Source organism: Mus pahari, chromosome 3 (assembly GCF_900095145.1).
Source record: "Mus pahari chromosome 3, PAHARI_EIJ_v1.1, whole genome shotgun sequence".
NCBI classification, from domain to species: domain Eukaryota; kingdom Metazoa; phylum Chordata; class Mammalia; order Rodentia; family Muridae; genus Mus; species Mus pahari.
The window spans coordinates 127,076,286-127,092,452 of NC_034592.1; the positions used below are offsets into that span (position 1 = coordinate 127,076,286).

Consider the following 16,167-nt stretch of genomic DNA (forward strand, 5'->3'; position numbering starts at 1 on the left):
CCCTACCTTCTCCCAAAGGTTCCACCCCAACTGTCAGGTCTTTAAAGGATAAAGTCTAGATTCTGCACAGAGATTTGCAAATACATAGATTTGCACATCCATTTGTTATTTTCCTTATTTCTTTTATTTTTTATTTGTTAAATTTGCAGCAGTGGGGATTGAATCTAGGGCCCTGGTCATACTCACAAACTCTCTGCTGTTAAACTTCCTTCTTTCATCCCTCCTTCCCTATCCTCTCATAAATATATATATATATATATATATATATATATATATATATATATATATATATGTCTAAGTCTTTTAATATAAATATTTGTTCATATGTCTTATCTATAAAAGTTCTTTAGACTGATATTTACATTCTTATATGCATATACACATATAAGCAGATTTAATATTAAGTGCTATCTACTACTTTGTTTCTGTAATAGTTAAGATTTATTTTATTTAATATTATTATAAGCTAATAGATATTATGTTGAATCAAATTCTCTCCTTTCATCTCCATGTGTATACACATCTTTGCCTCTATTTTGAGTACCCCAAAGGGTCTCATGAGGCAGCACAGATTGGCCTCAGATTCACAGTTCTCTCTTGTCCTCCCCAATGTTGGCATTAGGGGCACGCTCCACATAACTACCTCTTTTGCCCATTGGCTTATTGTTCTCTTTAGTACTGAACTGAGGGAACTCTTTATTTGACATTTAAATATTAGAGAATATAGAAACCCCTATCATTCGTATCATCACATTTCAATAATAGCCCTACTTCTCCTAAGAGTTGTAAGTTCATATGTTTAAATTATTAAACATACTAGCCTTTCAGATAAAAGAGAACATGGTACAATATATAGCTTATTCTTAAAAATCTTTGACTAAGGAGCCCAGAAGTAGCTTTACAAATGCAGATAAATAATTTTTATATATTTAAACTATCAAAATTAAATAGATACATATATAATTGGAATCTAAACCTCTCAATACAAATATTTTTATATATCTTATTTATGAGACTTATTTAGATTGTATATATAAGCATATAACAGATTTAATAGTTAATTTTTTTATGAGCTAAATCTTGCATGTCTCAGATATGACAATGGATATATACCAGTATACGGTCACTCATTTAATCCTCCAAGTGTCTACAGGTGGTAGGTTTGGTTGCCCCATCTTAGCATGAGATCACTGTCACTCAGAAAAATTAAGTAACGTGTCCAGGGCCAGCAAGGTTGTCAAACTGAAATCCAATCTCTAACTGTTTATACTGGAAAATCTGTATTTGTAGGCCAAATTTATTATCTCAGAAAAGTAATGAGCATCCTGAGAAAGGTTGGGAACACGACTGAATATCTAACCTTGACTCATGTGAGTCAAGAGGATGTTGCCACTACCAACCTGTTTGTCTCCTGGCTGAGACAGGAGGATTGATGCAAATTCAAGTTCAGCTGGGCTATATATTGAGTTCAAGACTGATCTTGGCTACATAAGATCTTGTCTCATGAAAAACAAATACATACATACCACTCTACAAACCATCAAAGAACTACATTGTCAACATGTGGAAGATTTACCAACTTCTAAAGCCCCAATATAGAAAACATGCAAAGATAGCAGTCAGTAACACATGAACACAGAACATGACAATGTTATCTTTAAATAATTCAAAATACATGGGCTTCCTACCGGATTTCATTTCCAAAAGTGTATTGGTATCAATTTCATGGTTAGCTTTTCCAGGTTGAGGCACTCGCAGTGGTATGATCTGAGGGGCACACACTGAACCAGCAGTCATGTTCTCTCCTTATATAAAAAATAGATTTAAAAATTCCATCATGAACCTATGCCTAAACACGAAAACCACAGAGTGCTACTTATTGTAAATGCATTAAAGCCTGAAGAGCATTTCATTAATATGCCACCTACAGATAACGCCCCGTTTAATTAATGAAATTATTACATGTTGGCTGTATGCTTGCTCTTGAGGTCTGGTGTTGGATATTCACGTAAACACTTTACATCTAATAAAGACAAACAGATGAATTCGCTAGGAGGTTGAAGCTGCTTTAAAAGGGCAAGTCCACCACTGACGCTCTGAGCTCAGTTCCCACGAGATCATTCACTCTTCACTGCCTTCAGCCAGTGCACGCGTGCGCACGCACACACACTCACTCTCCTGACTTCAAGGGAACTCATTACATAAGGGGAGCGAGTAACTCTGCACGTAGCATGAATTACTTAGAGCCAAATCTTAAAAGAGGGTCTAAGCCCCCCCCCAGTCTTACCTTTGCAAACCACCGCAGTATATTGTATTTTGGAAAATATACCGCCAAGACTGCAGAACATCAGCTCTCAATAGAAAGGAAGTTGACATGGATATAAACCAACAACATTTCCTATTCGCTCTGCTCTTTTGTAAATAACTAGCAGGGCAGAAACCTTATGGGTCTTTTCTTTGAGGTGAGGAGGAGCCCTCTTAATCCAGTATTTGCAACTTGCACTGTTGCTTCAATGATTTTGGCTACATAATTATTCAATTATAATGTACATATTCATCTCACTTTTATAATCAACATTTTGCATCCTCATCCCCCCCCCGCGCGCGCACAGACAGAGTTTCTCCGTACATATTCATCTCACTTTTATAATCAACATTTTGCATCCTCATCTCCCCCCCCCCCCCCCCGCGCACAGACAGAGTTTCTCCGTGTAACAGCCCTAGCTGTTATGGAGTTCGATCCGTAGACCAGGCTGGCCTCCAGATCACAGACATCCACCTGCTTCTGACTCCAAGGACTGGGATTAAAGGCGTGTGCCACCATGCCTAGCTTACAATTTTTCATGTAACAATTTGTTGTTCAATGGTGAGGTCATTTTTTTTTTTTTAATGGTAGTAGAAATTCTGATCATGTTGCTGTGAACATGTTTGCGTTTTGACACACCTTGTTCTGGAAAGTGAAATAATTCTATTTAAAAGACGAATTTAATGCCTTTTTGGATTGTTCCAGATTGAGGGCCAAGAATAAAAACTACAGGTATCTGACCCTTCAAAAATGACGCTGGATGTGGAGGGATTTGCCTACCTTCACATTTTCCTTCGAGTGAGAGTCAGTTAAAATAAAGATAGCTGAAAACTAGATTCTAAATAAACACCGTTGGTTCGAGACTGGTGTGCTCACGGTTAGCTATTAGCTGCTCTTGGAAATCTGGAGTGGTCACTGGGCCTCACAGGAAGGCGATAGAGATGGCTGATTCGCTAGGTCCACACCGCAGCCTGGTGTCAGTGTCATGCCACCAGCCTTCACCTGAACATTCTCCTCGCTGCCCAAACCAGGACCCAGACCCTGCGTCATGTCCTCTGGCCTCGCGAGGCAGTCAGAGATGCCTAATTCCCTCCCAACCCAGTGAGAGATGCCCTTCTCCTCACCCTTCTCCAGCCTCAAGGACAGAGATAAGGACCCCCGACGCAGCACCGCAGCCGCCAACCCGTTGTCAGGTTTCTCACGGTCTCACCCCTGCTCCTCCGCTGCAGCTTGCGTTACCACAGACGCTGCGAGTCGCGCCCCGCCCATCGGGAGCCGAGCAGATGATTGGCAGGGAAATCGACAGCCTAGCAACCAGCCCCGCCCTTGTCTCTGGCTGCAGCCTCCGTCTGGTACCCGCCTCCAGATCCTTCTGCGACACTTTCTTGTAGGTGTCCAAGAATATGCCTTCTCAGCGGCTGGAAGAGGCTGAAGGGTGCGTACTGGAGCCACAGGCTCTCGTCCGACAAGCACTGAAATTTGAGACCACAGGAGTCGTTGTGGCGACCCTGCCGAGCGAGGCGGAACAGGCACATCACGGGCGCCCCAAGCCGATCCGATGAAGAAGGCCCAGCGCGACCGGATGAAGAAGGTCCCTCGCCTCTCTCACGCCTCGGTCCCCGGCGCGCGCCTCCACCGGTTCCCGAGACTTCCAGCGCGCTCCGAGGGGCCACTTTGCCTCTAGTCTCGAAAACTGCTCTCATGGCGGAGGTGAAGGTGAAGGTGCAGCCGCCGGACGCGGATCCGGTGGAGATAGAAAACAGGTAATTCGGGAAAGCCAGGTTCCCGACGCTAGGCGAGCAGTCAGCTGGGTAGCCGGACCCCTTCTCTCTTTCAGTCCCGGGGGAGAGGCTGGGACAGACTGGTGGAGCACGCGGGAGCGGGGTTGCGGGGTGTCTGGGCGCCCCCCTCCCGATTAGGGAGAGTAGAACTCTTCAGAAGCTCCAGAGCAGCGTGACAGCTCGAAACGTTGTGGAACTGGCTTCTCCGGGATTCTATTAGAGCACTTGGAACGTGCCAGCAGCCAGTGCCAGGAGAGAGACCTGCGTTTCCCCCCGTAGTTCTTGGACATGTGTTCGAATCCAGGGTTGCTCGGTTGCCAAGGGAAGTTCTATAAGAGAACGTTCGGGCCAATCTAGGGTTCAGTTTGTGATTACAAAGGACCGTTGAGCCAAGTAGGTTCAGTGAGCGCCTTAACTCCCATAGCGCACATGTGTTTCTAGGTTATAATGCATTTAAAAGACGACTTTCTCAACATTATTAACGTGGATAATAAGTTTATTACACCTCCAAACAAATTAATACCTCCAGTTTGTTTGGAGGGGATAATTCTCAGACTCCAGTTATGGTGAATCACTATACCCCCCCCCCCAGCTCCCCGCATATTCTATTTGCCTTCTGCCCACAGACCTTGGAGTCACTTTGCTGTATTTATTCCCATTGACAACATTGAGATTTTTAGCTTAACTATCATGTATCTTCCTTATTTGCCTTTAAAAGCAAGCAGACATAAACCATTTATACCGTTGTTCCTAGAATTATAGAATTATGCCACCAGTTCCCTCATGGAATCACAGACCAAGTAATTCAGAACGAAATGCCTCACATTGAAGCCCAGCAGCGGGCAGTGGCCATCAATAGACTGTTGTCCATGGTAAGGTGAAGTCAACCAATTCATGTAATTTGTTGTATATTCTGATTTTCATTGCTTCCTGTCACATCGTTGTGATGGCTAACTTTATGTGTCAGCTTGGCTGGGCTCTGAGATCCTTGATACCTGCCTATATGCTGTTTCTGGGATGTTGTAGAATGTGGTATTTGAACTGCTTTGCTGGCTGTAGTCAGTGAATGGGCACCATCCAGTTTAGTATCAGCCTAGGCAGAAGACATGGAGGACAGAGGAACTTGTCCCAGCCCACTCTGAGTCCCAGGACCAGCCTTCTGCCTTCACCACTCTCTGTCCGTAGGCTTTCAGATTGCATCTACACCATTGACTTTCCATCACCTAGGCTAATGCATCTGATCTGCGCGACTGATCTGTGCCACTGGCCTTCTCTAGTTTCCAGCTTGCAGGAGACATACAAGAATTCTCCCCCACCTTAATTACACGAAGCAATAATTGCATAAGAAGCCTCCTTTCTAGTAAGCCAACATACTAATTGTAAGGCCAAAATTTGTGGCTTGATTCCAAACCAAGGAAAGGATTAGAATGTTTGAATTTGAAGAAAAAATATTCATCTGCCTGCCATTTGACAAGATGAAGGAACTGCATGCAATTCTGTTATAACTAATTGTCATTAGCTTCATTGACACAAAAAGACACATGGGTGTGGTCTGTTCTCAACTTGTTTGACTTCCTGCTTCTAGCTTCTAGCCATTCCCTATAAACGATTTCCACTGTGAGTTTTCTGTGAGTTATCAATAGCCTATTGAGTGCGTATCACAGGGTCACTCTGAGCTTGTCAAGAGCAGGAAGAAGTCCCACTGAGGGTCTTTGGGACGAAGCACAGCCTCAGCTTCAGAAACAGTGCAGTAGAGTTTTCTCTGAAGCCCAAGATCCTAGAGCCCAAATGCCTCTCTTGCAGCATTTGAAAAATGTTCCACCACATACTTTAAATCTCCTATGTCGCTCTTCTTTCACAAACCATTATATGCCTTTTTCCTTTGGACTCTTTTAGAGTCTTACATTAGGCCTCTTCTGAATTACTGTGGTTTGTTTGTTTGTTTGTTTGTTTTGTTTTTTCAAACTTCCAGCCTTGTGTTATACTTCAAGGCTCTAGATGCAGAGATTATAGGGATAGTTGATTCTTTTATTCCTTTGTCTTCACCTTTTTGGCTCAGAATTTGGCAAACTTCTCTATGAAGTAGTAATTAAAATAACTTTTGTGGCCCATCTGGTTTTTGTCATAACTGTATCACTTGTCATTTTAACAAGAAGCAGTCATGAGCCATGAACAATGATTCATAAACAGGTGGGTGTGGCTTTTTTCCGATGAAATTTTATTAATTAAAAAAAGCAAACAGTGGGCCAGTGACTTCTGTTTTCACCCAAAGAAGAGAAGTTGGTGATTTCTGGGCTTCCTTTTTCTGTGTAGAAAGACTCCTTGATATTCTTCAGGGCTCCGCTCTGCTGCTCTCTCCAGGAAGAGACCTGGAGCCCCCAGGCTGGGTCACAGTCCCTTCTCTGAGTGTGCATCCACCCCTGTTTCTCTCTTAATGCCAGCCAGACAGTACTGTCGTCACACAGTGCTGTCTGTCGTCACACAGTGCTGTCTGTCGTCACACAGTGCTGTTTGTCGTCACACAGTACTGTCGTCACAGCGCTGTCGTCAGCTGTGTGTTTCCCCTTGAGTTTGGAGTGTAGCTCAGAGGTAGAACATTCACCTAGCTTGCACGATATGCTCAGTCCTCTGTTCTGTAACTTGACAAGTTGTCCATTTAAACAGCTATCCTGGACTGGAGAGATGGCTCAGTGGTTAAGAGCATTTGCTGCTCTTCTAGAGGATGTGGGTTCAATTCCAGTCAGGGTGGCTCACATGTGGAATTCCAATTCTGACTCTGGACTGGCCTCCCCATGCACCTGCTCTTGCAGACATACAATTAAAAATAAAAATAATTAAAAAAACAAAACAACAACAATAAAAAAAACCAAAAAACAGCTATCCTAACAGTGGTGCAGTACAGGTTAGTGAGTGGCCAGAATAGCCTGAATAAAGGACAGATGGGGACCTCTGAATTGAATTTTGTGATCCCATGTTGCCATTTCATGAGGAAGGGAGGGCACTGCAGTTTATCCAGTAAGTAAACCTATTTTACATTCTTACCATGCAATAGGGCCCCCTCTTGGTTATAGTTCCTGTAACTTCTGCAAGTTCAGTGGTACATGCATCTGGATTCTCAAGTTACCCAGGCCCAAGGAGGTTCAAAAGCATGATAGATCATGATTTATCTTATTTTGTTTCATTATATAAAATACCACTACAAGAGACCTTTTGTTCATTGGTTAACCTTTTTGCCTAATTCTCCTATCACAGAATTAAATTGTACATATTAGTACATACTAATAACTATAGTTTAACTTAGTATGCTGTTGAATATTCATGTTTATACTTTATCTGGACTAAATTTGTATCAGTACAAATTCTATTTTAATTGTATTTATTCATATTTTATATAATTTGGACTTACTTAGATTCCAATATGGATTTATATATATTATCCTAAAACAACTTTTTAAAGATGATTTATTTTTATTTATTGTGTGTGAGTGTTTTGCATGCATGTATTGTCCATGCACTGCATGCATGCCTGGTACCCACAAAGGCCACAAGAGGACACAGATCTCCCGGAACTGAAGTTACAAACTATCATAAGCTGCATGTGGGTTCTGAGCACTGAACCCCAGTCTTCTGTAAGAACCCCTAGTGCTCTTAACTGCTGAGCTCTCTCTTCATCCCCCAGGTTAAGAGCATTTGCTGCTCTTACAAAGGCCTGAGTTTGATTTCCAGTACCCACATAAAGATGGTTTGCACCTGGCTGTAACTTCAATACCAGGGATTCAATGCCTTCTTTGGCCTCCATGAGCATTGTATACAGATGGTGCACAGACATATATGCTAGCAAAGTATCCATATATACTAAGAAATAAAATAATTTTTCCCCTGAGACAGAGTTTCTCTGTATAGCCTTGGCTTTTCAGGAACTCACTCTATAGACTAGGCTAGCCTAAAACTCATATCTGCCTGCCTTTGTTTCCTGAGCCCTGGGGGTTAAAGGCATGTGCCACTACCACCACTGGCTAAGAGATACAATAGATTTTTAAAAACTTGTTTGTGCCCTGGCCAAATTATGAAGCCAGGTTAGTATATGGGACACTATTAGTATCTCTAGCTTGTACTACCTTTATATTAGTTTTTAAAAATACCTTGTTTGAGGTGTTAAGCAAAGTCCTCAGTCTCAGATGAAGAACTGACAAATGTGGGTGGCAGAATAGTGTGTATAATCAACATATTTAAAACTGTAGTAACACTTGCCATCAGAATTGATATATTTCCAGAGTAATTGACTACAATATTTTAAAATACTTCAGGGTCAGTTGGATCTTTTGAGGAGTAATACAGGCCTCTTGTACAGAATAAAGGATTCTCAGAATGCTGGGTAAGTAAGCATCTATTTTTTAAATTTTGTGAAAAATGTGTTTATTGCAAAAGTAATGTACATATTAAAAACAAATGCTAACATAGTAACAGGTATTGTGGCACACACCCATATCCCTGCACTTGGGAAGTAGGACAGAAAATCTAGGGCCATCCTGAGCTACACAGCAAGTTCAGGGCCAGCCTAAGCTATGTGAGACTGTATGTACATAATGTAGTTCAGTATGTGGTGCACACCTATAGTCTTGACACATGGGCGCGGAGGCAGGATGATGAGGTTGAAGACAATTTAAGCTATACGTAAAAAGATCCTGCCTCAAAGTAAGAACACAGAAGAAACTGTACCATTCCTGCTTTTGTCCTGTGTTTCCATTTTCCAGAGGACCTGCTCTTGATAATTTCTTCAAGACAGATTTAAATATTCATAGATGATTTATATATATATATATAATTTCTTTTTTCCTTCTCTCTTTCTTTCTTTCACAAGACTGGATCATGATATCTGTACAATTCTGTAACTTTTTTTTTTATTATTTATTGTACTTTGGACATCTTTTCATATTGTTACACACAGCTCTGTCTCATTCTTTTTAAGATAAGCCTTTTTTTGCTAATTAAGTCAATGTGGTAGCCTTGTCTGCTAATTAAGTAGTCATGCAGATGATAACACAGCCTACAATTTTTCCTTTTTTAATTCTGCTTTATTTTCTGCAGTAAAATGAAGGGGTCCGATAACCAGGAAAAACTGGTCTATCAAATCATAGAGGATGCAGGGAATAAAGGTGAGCATGGGAAGGCTGAGGTGCTGTCTGCAGGGCTAGACCTAAAGTGTTGTTAGAGAAGGTCCTGTCCTATAGACCAGGCTTTCATACTCAGTATCTTCTTGCCTGGTCTTCCTGATATTCGAGATTGCAGGCATGTCCTGTTACATGCAGCTAAGCATGTATATTTTGTACATAGTCTCTTTCTTCATGTACAACTTACTTTGTTTGAAAGAAAACTCAAAACTTCCCCCAATGGGTGTTTATTGAGTTTAAGAACCATAGCCTTATTTTTTTTCTTTCTTACAAGTAGAATGTTTAAATAATAGATATACATGAATTGAAGCAGCTAAACTTTTGTATCCCCCCAACCCCCATGTTTGAAGATGGCAGATGAGCATGATTCAAATTTAAGTTCCTTTTCACTTACAGTCTTTTTTTGGTTTTTGTTTGTTTGTTTTCATTTTTTCTTGTTTTTTTCGAGACAGGGTTTCTCTGTGTAGCCCTGGCTGTCCTGGAACTCACTCTGTAGATCAGGCGGGCTTTGAACTCAGAAATCCACTGCCTCTGCCCTCCAAGTGCTGGGATTAAAGGTGTGCACTGCCGAAGTGAAACTATCAGGAAATTGAGATTAGGGTAAAAGATCGGAAAGGAGATGTGATATAAGCTAATTCAACAGTGTTCATGGTTTGTTTAGTGGGGTTTTTTTGTTTTTTCATTACAAAAATGTTCTTGCTATATATATATATTTTAGAAAATGCCCCTCTAGGTGGTGATCCACCACTTTATCCTAGTACGAGGAGAGGCAGAAGCAGGTGGATCTCTGAGTTCAAGGCCAGTATGGTCGGTACAGCAGCTGCATAGTGAGGCCCTCTCAAAAAACAAACAAACAAAACAAAACAAAACACCCCAAGCAAACCAAAACCACACCAAGATTCCAGGAAATGTTCAGTTAGAATATAAAGCATGTACTTTATCACTGGCTCTTGTACTCTGTCTTTATCCCAGTGTTTGGTTTGGCTTGGTTTGTTAAGGCTTTAGTTTCTGAAAACAGTTCTGAACTTTGAGTTAAATGATGTGCTCTCAGCTTTCCTATTTTCTTACAGGAATATGGAGCAGAGATATTCGGTACAAAAGTAACTTGCCGTTAACAGAAATCAACAAAATTCTCAAGAACTTGGAAAGTAAAAAGTTAATTAAAGCCGTGAAGTCTGTAGCAGTGAGTAGATGGCTTTTGGGGTTCCACCGTGTAGTTCACTAAGGCCGCCGAGCTGGCCATGGTGTTGGCCTCATTCCTTAGTTTATGTGGGATTTAAGACAAATGGTTTTGTTGTTTTTGTTTTGTTTTGTTTTTCTTAAAAGACTAAAAGTGTAGCTCCTGTTTGCTGACTTTAACTTGCTGCATACTGGACTGTTGATGTCTTGCCTGTTCCCAACTTTGTCCTGTGCTCTATGGAAAAGAGTCTGGAGCCTTGAGTACACGCCCTAGTTGTTATGTTGTATGAGATAGCTCAGTTTCTCCTAGCACACTGTCTCACTCAACAAGTGCTTGGTGATTGGAATATGACAGGTACTGTTTTGTACTTGGAGTATGTTAATGAACAAGTTAGAGAAAGATCCCTGCCTGTGTCTCTTACACCAAATTTGTGGTTCCTTTTCTCTTTCTTTCTGGAATATTGGGTGATAAGCAAGTTGACCTATTGTGAAGACATAGAGTGGTCTCAATGCTTATTGGTTGGTGTGAGAAATCATACTGACAAGGCAGCACTGTGATTCCAACTAGGTGACGTTGTAGGAAAGAGTAAAAAGTTCAATGTTTGCTGGTCTTAGGGCTAAGGTCTAGGGAATGGAGAATAGAGGAAGCACAGGAGATGTTTTGGGGCAGCTAAACTGTTCTATAAAACAAAAGCCTTAACAGTAATCTTCATTGTACTGTGTTATTTCATTTTGAGAGAGAGGTCCCAAAAGGGCCAGTCTTAAAATATTAAAAACAAGAGCTACTTAGACATTATGGGGATGCCAGAGTGGAATGTAGAAATTAGCAGTTGAATGTGGCTCAGCAGTTAGGAGCACTAACTACTCTTCCAGAGGACCCAGGTTCAATTCCTAGAACCTACATGGTAGCTCACAACCATCTGCACCTCCAGTTCTAGGGGATCTGACACGCTCTTCTAGACTTTGTGGGGAATAGCCAAGACACACACCAATACCCACACACATTAAGTAAGTAATTTTTAAAATTAAATGAACTGTGACAGAATTTTGGAAACCACACTACTGGGGGATAGAAGAATAGGGACTAACTTGAGTTCTTGTAGAAATGAATGGTGTCTATAAAAGGAAAGGCAAAGGAAAATGTATCTGAAGCAGTGTTCTTTCCCTTCCTGTGAGGCTTCTGATACATATATAGCAGCAGACCATGGACAGTGCTGCTGCAGTATAGTTCCCCTTGAAGATGGCCATCTCTTTAGAGGACAGTTCCAAGTTCAGTAACTCTGCTATCTTTGCAGTAATTCTGTACATTGAAAAGTGTTCTAAAATATAAACTTAACTGTTCAAGCTTAGTTTCTAGAAAAGTTTATAAAGAAATGATCTGTTCGTATTCTTTCCTAGGCTTCCAAAAAGAAGGTTTATATGCTCTATAACTTGCAGCCAGATCGATCTGTGACTGGCGGTGCCTGGTACAGTGACCAGGATTTTGAATCTGAATTTGTTGAGGTGCTTAATCAACAGTGTTTCAAATTCCTACAAAGCAAGGTGAGTCATTAAGGAAACATCACAAATCCTTTAAAAAGGTGGCTTTGTGAAAGATTGACTTTTGTATATCATGTTGTATACGATCTCAAACCCTAAAACTTGGAAATTTTTACCATATGTGCTTCTGTTGGCATGGCACAGAACTTTAGCACTAACATGCATTTTTGCTGGAGCCTCCTATTCTGATCTTATAGGCAGAGACAGCAAGAGAAAGTAAACAGAATCCAGTGATACAAAGAAACAGTTCATTTGCATCCTCACATGAAGTCTGGAAGTACATCTGTGAGCTGGGCATCAGCAAGGTGAGAGCTTGTTTCTGCCCTGTCTGTGTGCTCTAGTTCTCCTCACACGGCTGTAGCTTTGCTGGGCTTCACCCAGCCGCCCTTTCAGGCACACATCCTGCTGAACCCACTTTGGAAAAGCACTGTCCTACGGTAGGCAGAGGCCCTTATGGTGTGTGACTCTGGTGAGCTCTTCTCAGTACAGTCCTGGCGGTGCTGTTCACAGAGAAAATGTTCTAATAAGTTCTTGACTGTGTTGATAGTTGTTTGTTACAGTGTTCGTATGACTTATTGATACTTTCTTACTTAATCAAATGGAAGCACTATTTTGAAGACCTTTACATAAGGATGCTAATGCTTTTCATGGTCTGCAAAGAAGCCAAAGTGGCATTTGGAGAAGTCATTTTCAGTTCCCTCTTCCCAGATTTCTCATTGATAAAAAATTAGGAACTCAAGTTACTGCATGTCTCAAGTGTATCTCTATAAAAACATTTTAAAAATGTCCATCAAATTCTTGGGGAGAGAGATTTCTTTGTGGGTTTTTGGTTGCCAAGAAATGTCACTTCATAAGCCTTGTAGGTGTTCTTTTAAAGAATGATGACATCAGTGTGAGGCTTAGCCTGAAGACAGACGTCTGTCCTCAGCATGTCAGTGATTTGTGCTCATGGGGACTGTTAACTTACCTTCTTTGTGCCTTCCATTACTCTTCCCCAGAGCATGGCTGTGCAGCTTGACTGAGCAGCTGTGACCACTGCTGTTTGTAATACCTTCTCTGAAAGGATGGTTCATGTCCTTCATACATGCTTTCTATATACTGCTTTCTAGGTAGAGTTGTCCATGGAGGACATTGAAACCATCTTGAACACACTCATTTATGATGGCAAAGTGGAAATGACTATCATTGCTGCGAAGGAAGGCACTGTTGGCAGCGTAGATGGCCACATGAAACTGTACAGGGCAGTCAACCCAATCCTCCCACCTACAGGCGTGGTCCGGGCACCCTGTGGACTCTGCCCCGTAAGTGAAAGCTGTTTCACTGTGGTTTCTCTCTCCATCATATGCAGATGCCATAAAGAATCAACAGGCACCGCAGGCTTTCCACCTGTAAGTGCCACATGAGCTATTCAACCCCTCCCCCCCGACCCTTGATGGATTCACAGATTGCTAATGAATAGGACTTACATTCTTTCTTGGAACACTCAGGCTAGGAACATGCCCTTCTATTCTTGGGCCTGAAATGGGTACATTTTCAGAGACCAACCATTCTTCTCTGTAGGAAAGGAAATGAGATTTGTTGAAAACTCACTATGAACTAAACATATTCTAATCCTTCCTGTGTCTTTGGAGCTAGTGATGTTATTTCTTCCCCCTAAAGAGTGAGGGGACTTCGGGGTAGGTGTAGCTCCGTGGCAGAGCACGTGGTTAGTGTACACAGGTCCTCTCTTCTCCAGATTTGATTCCCTAGTACCCAACCCCCGCCCAGGAAAAAGAAAGTTAAATTTAAGCAGAAAATATCACTTAGAATAAATATGCTTTTCCCAGTATTCCTTAGCACTTTTGCTCATTCATTCCTGAAGCTATAGGGAGCAAAAGGCACTTCCTATCCTTGTGGCTGCTACCATGCCATATGCGTTATGATAGCCTTTGTCTGTACCCCTGAGCTCTTTGTGACCCAGTTTCAACTCCTAGACAGAAGCCAACATTCTGGTAATTCTACTTAGCACCCTATGAAGATAGTTAAACACAGAATATCTTCAACTTAGTAAAAACTAGATTGTCCATAAGTGTAGTGCTCACTTCCTTCATTCCTATGTACCTGCTGATAGCCTTTACCCAGGTAAAAGGGCAGGTGAATGGGTTCATCCTCCATGCTGTGTTAATATGCCTCCAAGCCAGGCAGGGAGGTGGACACCTTAGTCTCAGCATTTGGGAGGCACAGGCAGTTGGATCTCTGAGTTTGAAGTCTGCCTGTTCTACATAGTGAATTCCATGACAGCCAGGATTACATATTAAGACCCTGCCTTAAAAAACAAAAACCAAAAGAACCAAGCAAACCAAAATATAAAAGCTTATAGTTAATCATGACCACAAAGTAGGCACTGTTACAATATCCTCTTCAGTCCTTATCTGATTCAAAGAGTGTTTTCTTTCTTTTTCTTTAATACTGCTTTAAATCAGTGGGGATATGATATTGTAAAACTTGACTTTGAATATAAACTTTTTATTTTTATTTTTTAAAGGTTTTTGAGGACTGCCATGAAGGTGGTGAGATTTCACCATCTAATTGTATTTACATGACAGAGTGGCTCGAATTTTAATGAGAGCTGTGCACTTTATGTACATTTGGCAAACTGAACTTCATGGAGAGCAAACAATTCATGATGGAATGTAAATTTCTTTGAAAGCATACTTCACAATAATGGATACTGACTTGCTGCTATGAAAACATTTATTTATGAAGACAGAACACAAAGCAGATGGAGTTTAATAAAGTTTAATTGGGAAGTCTCTTCTTCAGTAAGTAAAATACCTTGAAGTCTGGAAGACGGGGAGAGAAGCCAGCAAGCCTGTGTTGACCAAGTCCTGAGATAAAGGCTGGAGCGAGAAGACGCTCACTAGAGTTACTTCATTGAAAACTCATCGGGTTTATCACCACCATTTGTTTGGTTTTTCTTGGGTTTTGTTGAGAAGAAATTATAAGTGGTGCAGGCAGGAATAGCTGATGATGGGCATGTTTGCCATCTTGGGGCCTGGGTGGTAAAGTGGGCGTTCCTTTCCCACACCATCTGTTGCTCTTCACCCCAGTAGGACTCTTTCAGGGGAGTGTGCCTCCACACCCACCTCACTCCCAAATGCTATTGTCCAGGACATGTTTCCACATCACTGATATTCCATGCTAAAAGAAATAGTCTCACTGGTTCTTTTTTGTTAGGACTGTAACTTTCTCTGTATGCCTTAATTGTATTATTTCCTGGATTGTTTTCCAGATTCTTATTCCATGCCTGTAGTGTGACTCTCTCTACCACTAATACCAAATTCAAATTTTATAGTCTAACCCCTATGTGGAATGTGATAAATGGAACCTTTGGAAGGTGACACTACGAGTGTAGAATCCTCATGAATTGGAATTAAGGTCTGTATAGAAGAGACCCAAAGTGTTCTGTTACCCCACTGTCATGGAAGAACACAGGAATAAGAATAAGGAGGCGAGTCTTCATTTGACTAAGTGTTAATCTACTAGCACCTGGAACTTTCCAGTTTTTAGAATCGTGATAAATTATTTTCTTGATAAACCATTAATCTACAGTGTTCTGTCAAAGCAGATAGACTAGATAGTATCTAATCTTTTAACTACAATTAAAACTTAAAACTAGGGTGTGGTGATGCATTCATTGAATCCCACTACTCAGGAGGCAGAGATAGGTGGATTGTGGTAAGTTCAAGGCCAGCTTGGTGAATTCCAGGACAGCCAGGGCTATATAGGGAGAGACCCTGTCTCGCACATAAAAATAGAACATTGCCCTTCATTCACTCTCTGAGGGGTGGTGACCAGTCTTCACATGGTCCCCTTTTCTCTTATTCTTCAAAAAACAACTGGTATGACAAGTCTAAGCAGAAAGCCATCACTTTCTCAGGCCTGGCTGTTTGGCCCTGGAAGACATTAATTGGCATGCTGGTGTACAGAAGGTAGCCATATGCCTCCGTGTGCCTTTGAAGGATCTCAGCAGGTGGACTGTCTTTTTTTTTTTTTTAAGATTTATTTATTTTTCTGTAAGTACACTGTAGCTGTCTTCAGACATTCCAGAAGAGGGCGTCAGACCTCATTACAGATGTTTGCGAGCCACCATGTGGTTGTTGGGATTTGATCTTGGGAGCTTCCGGAAGAGCAGTCAGTGCTCTTAACTCCT

General features: G+C 41.4%; 2 protein-coding genes across 10 annotated transcripts in view; one reads left to right on the forward strand and one right to left on the reverse strand.

The window, feature by feature from the left end:
- Dzank1 (double zinc ribbon and ankyrin repeat domains 1) overlaps nucleotides 1-3,577 on the reverse strand; it is a 56,584-nt gene extending 53,007 nt beyond the window's left edge. For 8 of the 9 annotated variants that reach the window (XM_029536600.1, XM_021193872.2, XM_029536598.1 and 5 more), the window contains exons 1-2: nucleotides 3,430-3,577; nucleotides 1,689-1,805 (exon numbers count right to left, since the gene is read on the reverse strand). In XM_029536600.1, the coding sequence (XP_029392460.1) occupies nucleotides 1,689-1,797 (109 nt within the window). In that variant the 5' untranslated portion in view covers nucleotides 1,798-1,805; nucleotides 3,430-3,577. Of the gene's footprint in view, nucleotides 1-1,688; nucleotides 1,806-3,085; nucleotides 3,379-3,429 lie in introns of those variants that run through there. The other variant, XM_029536594.1, reaches the window with a different exon arrangement.
- A 307-nt stretch (nucleotides 3,578-3,884) lies between these two features.
- Polr3f (RNA polymerase III subunit F) lies at nucleotides 3,885-15,253 on the forward strand. Its single transcript, XM_021193600.2, has 9 exons — nucleotides 3,885-4,068; nucleotides 4,841-4,958; nucleotides 8,394-8,461; nucleotides 9,175-9,242; nucleotides 10,328-10,440; nucleotides 11,835-11,978; nucleotides 12,173-12,280; nucleotides 13,085-13,276; nucleotides 14,500-15,253. Exons 1-9 carry the CDS (start codon nucleotides 4,007-4,009, stop codon nucleotides 14,575-14,577), a joined length of 951 nt encoding a protein of 316 aa, XP_021049259.1. The 5' UTR covers nucleotides 3,885-4,006; the 3' UTR covers nucleotides 14,578-15,253.
- The last annotated feature ends 914 nt before the right edge of the window (nucleotides 15,254-16,167 follow it).